The sequence below is a fragment of the Barbus barbus genome (assembly GCF_936440315.1).
Source record: "Barbus barbus genome assembly, chromosome: 4".
Lineage (NCBI taxonomy): Eukaryota > Metazoa > Chordata > Actinopteri > Cypriniformes > Cyprinidae > Barbus > Barbus barbus.
In genome coordinates this window covers 41,197,013-41,203,648 of record NC_136732.1, presented here as the reverse complement: position 1 = coordinate 41,203,648, position 6,636 = coordinate 41,197,013, and the positions used below count along the sequence as shown (strand labels likewise).

The 6,636-nt window shown below is 35.9% G+C and overlaps 1 protein-coding gene across 1 annotated transcript; it reads left to right on the top strand.

The window, feature by feature from the left end:
• Positions 1-1,915: 1,915 nt before the first annotated feature.
• LOC306861402 (collagenase 3-like) lies at positions 1,916-5,993 on the top strand (the record flags this gene model as incomplete). The annotated part of the gene is made up of 8 exons (XM_079403628.1): positions 1,916-2,014; positions 2,236-2,483; positions 2,563-2,711; positions 3,840-3,965; positions 4,088-4,249; positions 4,760-4,919; positions 5,685-5,788; positions 5,893-5,993. The coding sequence occupies 8 exons, from the start codon at positions 1,916-1,918 to the stop codon at positions 5,991-5,993; spliced, it is 1,149 nt and encodes a 382-aa protein (XP_079259754.1).
• Between the last annotated feature and the right edge of the window lie 643 nt (positions 5,994-6,636).

Genomic DNA, 6,636 nt, shown 5'->3' with positions numbered 1-6,636 from the left:
CTCAACTATATCACAACAGACCAGATGCAACTTCTCAACTATCTAAGCTAATAGATTGTGTTAAAAATGTAAAAGATTGGATGACCAATAATTTCCTCCTATTAAATTCAGATAAGACAGATATTACTTATTGGACCAAAAAAACAGTACACAGAATCTCTTGGATTACAATTTGCAACTACACGGATGCACTGTTACGTCCTCTAAAGTAAAAAATCTGGGTGTTATTTTAGACAGCAACTTGTCCTTTGAAAATCATATTTCCCATGTTACAAAAACAGCATTCTTCCATCTTAGAAACATTGCCAAGCTTCGAAGCATGCTCCCTGTTTCTGATTCAGAAAAGCTAGTTCATGCATTCGTGACCTCTAGACTGGACTATTGTAATGCACTGCTAGCTGGTTGTCCTGCATCTTCAATAAACAAGCTACAGATAGTCCAAAATGCAGCGGCTAGAGTTCTTACCAGATCAAGAAAATATGATCATATTACCCCAATTTTACAGTCTCTGCACTGGCTACCTATTCAGTTCTGTATCAGCTATAAAATACAATCCACACTACAATCCAACCCGCTCTCTAAGGTCTCAAAACTCTGGACTTTTGGTAGTACCTAGGATAGCAAAGTCCACTAAAGGAGGTAGAGCTTTTTCACATTTGGCTCCCAAACTCTGGAATAGCCTTCCTGATAACGTTCGGGGTTCAGACACACTCTCTCTGTTTAAATCTAGATTAAAGACACATCTCTTTAGCCAAGCATTCACATAATGCATCTTATAATCTTGTACTGCAGTTATATCTGATCAAATGTACATTATTATTATTCTTTAGCTTTGGTTGAACAATTAATTTTTGCTTGGATGAAACAGCAGCTACGCTAATTATGTCTCTATTTGTTTCTCTGTTGATTAACATCCCGTGGTAACTAGGAATGACAGAAGCTTCAGTCTGGATCCAACCCTTAAATGATCTGAGATGACTGAACACCTGAGAAATGACGAATGATGATCCTCAGAGGATGCCAACCCTCAGACAACATACAGAATTGCCAAATTTTGCCATAACTATAAATATATTAAGTTTCTACATTATATAAATATATTGTAGAAACTTATTTTCCTGTAAAGTTGCTTTACAATGATTTGTATAGTAAAAATAGCTATACAAATAAACTTGAATTGAATTGAACTTATTTTGTTCTGAAATAAAGCAAATAGCCATTAGTACAAACAAACGCTAACTAGAGAATAAAATGAATCAGCTACCTTATATATGCTGCAACTGGGTATTCTTAACAAGAAAACATGTTTATATTTAAGGCAAAACATTGTTAAAACAATGCTTTCATAAGTAAAAAGTATATGTAAATAAATTACGTAAGTATAATTGTGACAGAATTAAAACATACAAAACAGACTTGTTGAAAAAGCCAGATTGTTTAGCATTTTTTTCTCAGCAAATATTGTTATGTAATAAATTAATAAATGAGCAAAAGATGTAATATCAATTTACCATTAATTGTCCACTTCCTTCCAAGAGCATTACTAAACATGATTTATGACTAATTTAACATATAATGTTCATTCAAAATGGACAAAATAATAAGGAATCTTTGCTGTCTCAGTATTCCTCCTCAGATTTGATTGCTACTTTGAAGCTAGTTTGTTTTTATAAAACATAGAAACGCAAAAAAAATTAAAATGTTGCTGGAAGAGAATTAATATTAATATCTGGGCGAGGAGGAAGAGGCTGTGTCAAGTTGAAAATCCTGTAATTACTGTCTTGTCTGTCCGTTTGGTTTGATGGTTTAATTTCAGCTGTTGCTCAATACCTCACAGTTTTAAGAGTATAAAAGTCGCCATCAGACACTAATTAATCAGAAGCGAAGCACACGAGCAGAAGCAGCAACTCTGATCATGGGGATTCACTGCCAGCTGGGTTTTCTTGCAAGCCTGTTGTTTGTTATTCACGCTAGACCCGATTTAAAGCCTGCTGATGATTATGGCATTGCAAAGGTTTGTTTTATATGCAATAGTCAACATTAGAAATGGATCACGAAAGTTCATCAAAGTTGTCCTAAAAGACAAGAAAGGGTGTTGATTTGGTTTTAGGTCAACTTTGATGAAAGGTTTTGATCCACTTCAAATGTTGACTAATATATATATATATAGTTGTTTACTGATTTGGTCCTATTCCTAATTCTTCCAATAATTCCTTGTTTTGTTTTGTTTTTTAGAACTACTTGAAGAGCTTCTACAATCTGGCAAATAAGTCTCCTTCTCCTAGTTTCGCAGCCCGGGAGACAGATATACTGTCTGAAAAACTAAAAGAGATGCAGAAGTTTTTTGGCCTTGAGGTGACTGGATCGCTGGACAAAGCAACAATAGAGGTGATGAAGAAGCCCCGCTGTGGCGTTCCAGATGTTGCTGCGTACTCCACATTCGGAGGCAAACCCAAATGGAAGACCAACAAGCTCACCTACAGGTGCGTATGATAACAGTTCTCCTCACTGGAAAAAGGCAGAGTGAAAAAAGCAGATACAGAGAATGATCCTTTTCCACAGAATCATGAACTACACCCCTGACATGTCAAAAGCTAAAGTGGATGAAACCATGAAGAAAGCCCTGCAGGTTTGGGCTAATGTCACTCCTCTGAAATTCAAGCGCATCTCCAGTGGCAAAGCTGACATCATGATCTCCTTCGCTACAAGGGGTACATTTAATCTATTACTTTATCTATAAATTTTGTTTAATAACCATTGCTCTATTCATTTTGATGAATTATTTTGAACTAAATTCATACTTAAATTTAATCACTGAGTTCTGATTTGATTCAAAAGAGTTTTTTTTGTTTTGTTTTTTTAATTCAGGACAGTTTAATTCAATTCAATGCACAGTAATTGAATATTTTCAAAATGGCAGCAGATGTTTGCACTAAGTGCTAATAGGGATAGATACTATTTACACTAAGTGAAAATAGCAGTATTTTTAAACAATATGCTATTCACACTAAGTGCACAAATAACTATAAATTATATTTACACTATATTAAAATAGCAGGATTTTCTGCTATTTATACTACTTATTGCAAAAAGTGGCAATTATGGGCACCTCAGTATTGTAGTACATTATAAAACAGTACGCAACAATAACGTTTGAGTGTAGATTATAATTTAAATTGAAATTATTAAATGAATGCCACCTTATTGGGACAATAAGTTCCCGAGTTCGATCCCTCTTGCCAAATTTTTTTCCTTCTGCTTTCTCAAATCTCATATCGCATCGGAAAAGGCATTTATTTTCAACAAAAATGACGGAAATAATCAAAAAGTCAAAAATAAAGTATCAGGTAGGGTATAGGTGTAGGGAGGGCTTTATTGTCCCAATAAGCTGGCATGCATTTAATAATTTCAATTAATATTACAATGTACACTCATACGTTATTATTGCATACTGTTTTATAATATACTACAAGACTGAGGTGCAGATAATTACCCCTATTTGCAATGAGTAGTATCAAAGTCTCTTTAAGACAGTCCTGTCACTCGGCGGCCATCTTTGAAACGCCTCTCGGGCATCCAAGTGCAGCTCCTATCTCTTTGAATGGGGAAACATCAAATTCTTCAAAACTGTTCACTACGCTTACGATTAAATTTCATATTTGAAATCAACAACAACTGTGTTATAAATGTTGTTTGCCTAATATGACATATGGTTAAAAAATACTGCTATTTTCACCTAGTGTTAGAATCCATTGCTATTTGGACTTAGTGTAAATAGCATCTATCGCTATTTGTATGTTTGTAAGCAGAGAAAAAGACAAATAAACTGTTTCCTACAGATCACGGTGATGGTCAGCCGTTTGATGGACCAAGTGGTGTTTTGGCTCATGCTTTTCCTCCTGGTCCTGGAATCGGTGGAGATGCACATTTCGATGATGATGAGTCTTTCACCTTCCGCTCAAAAGGTTTTTTTTTTATTAATTTAAAATTTTTTCAAAGATTGAACTTTGGTACCACTTTGATTTCAAGTAAAAATCTAAAGCGGCAATTAATCTTTTTCATTTGTACCCAAAATTGTTCTCCACAGGTCATGCCTTGTTCTTGGTGGCTGCCCATGAGTTCGGTCACTCTTTGGGTCTTTCTCATTCGGATGTTCCTGGTGCTCTGATGTTCCCCACATACAGCTTTACTAATCCAGATAGTTTCTCTTTGTCCGGTGATGACATTGAAGGGATTCAGTCACTCTATGGTAATATGATCATCAAGAGAATATCTATGATTTCTGAGTCAAAAATATTGAGTTGTTTGTTTACTGTGCGGTAATCCCATCAGGTTCCATCAGTGCTGCATTGGCTCCAGAACCGTTAATCACTACTAGATCTTGTCCTAACCTGGTCTGGGATGCAGTGACGACTTTTAAGGGAGAAACAGTGTTCTTCAAGGACAGGTTATACAGAAAAACAGATACCCATCTTGTGTATTTTTATATACAGTATAAACATAAAATATTCAAATCAAATCTCTCTCTGCAGCTCTTTCTGGAATAATTCTTCAAGCAGAAATAATTCGATCAACCGTTTCTGGTCCAACGCTCCTGATAAAATAAATGCTGCTTATGAGGATCCAGTGCAAAAAAAAGTTTTCTTTTTCAAAGGTATCTTCTCAAACAATCTGGGAATGCTGAAACCACTATCACACTTACAAATCTCTATATCCGTGCTCAGAAAAAACTCTTATCATGGCCTGTCTTTATTCATAGGTAAACAGGTCTGGGCTTTTAATGGCAAAAATCTTCAGTCCGGCTCTCCTAAACCTCTCAGAAGCTTTGGTCTGCCAGCATCTGTGACAAAAGTGGATGCTGCTGTCCATGACAAGAACTCAGGAAAAACACTGCTGTTCTTCGACAAATATTACTACAGGTGGGTCAAACCTAGTAAAACAAGTAACATTTAAAATGCATTTTTTTTCATACCAAGTATTGTTCAAATAACATATTTACTAACATATTGCTTGAGACTTACTGATATATTAATTATAATTAAACTTTTGAAATACGAATAGTTCACAACATACATTTCTTAATATTAAGTTTGAAATGTGTTTAATGTCAATATTGATGAGGATTGTATGATCTTTTAATATCTGTCTTTAATTGCAAGATATTTAAAGTGTACCTGAAGTAGACTTGCAATATTTCCACTTTAGCACAATCAAATGTACTTCAGTATATCTTTATTTGGACTTCAGCTCTACGTAAAGTGCATTACGTACAAAAATTAGTTGTTCCAATTTAGCAGACTTTAAGTATACCAGTTTAGTTTATTAAAAGTACAATTGTAGGGTAGTTTTATTAAGTGCATAAATACGTAAATGTATTTGTGTGACGGGTCCCACTCACCTGCTCCGAGCGGGTCTCGAACCCGGGCGCACTAACCAGGAGGCTAGAGGCTGCAGCCACTAGTTTCAGTCGCTAGTCTCTTGAGATCAGGGGAGTGAGGTTTACCTGCACAGCACCTACTCGCTGGCCTCTGTTACATTTGTAATATACTTAGTACAAATTAAATGTATTTCAAATACATTTCAGTATATTTATGTTTTTTACTAGGGAAGTACTGCATCATAATCAAAAGCCCTTAAAATTTGCCTGAAAATGCATCATTTTAAAATTTCCCCTTTTTTGGTAGCTATGACGAGAGGGAGAAGAAGATGGACCAAGGGTATCCCAAAAAAGTTGAAAATGGATTTCCAGGATTGACTGGACAGGTCACAGCAGCCCACTTTTCCAACAGTAGGTGTTTGTGACTTCATTTTCTACAGATATGCAACAATACAAAGACATTATTCGAGCATTAATGTACAATTTCATGAAGTTCACTTACTTTTTTCTTTCAGATAAGATTTATCTCTTCAGTGGGGAAAATTTGTTTGAGTTCAGCTCCAGCAACAGAACTCTCCTTCGTTTGCTGAAGAGCAATTACTTCCTGCAATGTTAGTCAGCTTCCCTCAAACATGGATGGAGATGGAGCATAACAGGATATTTTAAAAATCAATTGTTCATTAATTGTTCAAAATTGTCACTGGGCTTCTAATTTACTACTGTTGTAAGGCTGAAAATAATCAAAGACTAATGCTTTCCTGTCCCAAACCAATCTTGCCGTTTGGCATTCCTGAAGGCACAGAAAGAGTTGATATCAATCAAGACCTGTAGGCCAACATGTGTATACATCGGGGGGCTGCTAATTGTCTCACCTTGTGCACAGTGGGTGAAACTGTAATCTGCTGATTGGTCAGTTTGAATGTCTCACATTTGGGTTTTAGTCACATGGTCAAGGAAGGGATAAAAGAAGATTGTAACTGATGCTCTGTCTCTTTTCTTGGGGCTCTGTCCACCCCCCCCCCCCCCCCCCCCCCCCCCCCCACCCCATCTCTTTCTCTCAGGTGATTTTTTGCATACATGTTGGGTACCTTTAACTGTATATGTTTTACCATCCTTCATCTATTTTGTAACCAATTCAAGTGTAATCATGACAAAATACCCTTATTAAACCATTTCAATTATAAATGATGTGCTAACTAGTCTTGATTCAAGGTTAATATTGAAGTGCTAGCTATTGCAATACAATATAGTCACTCAAT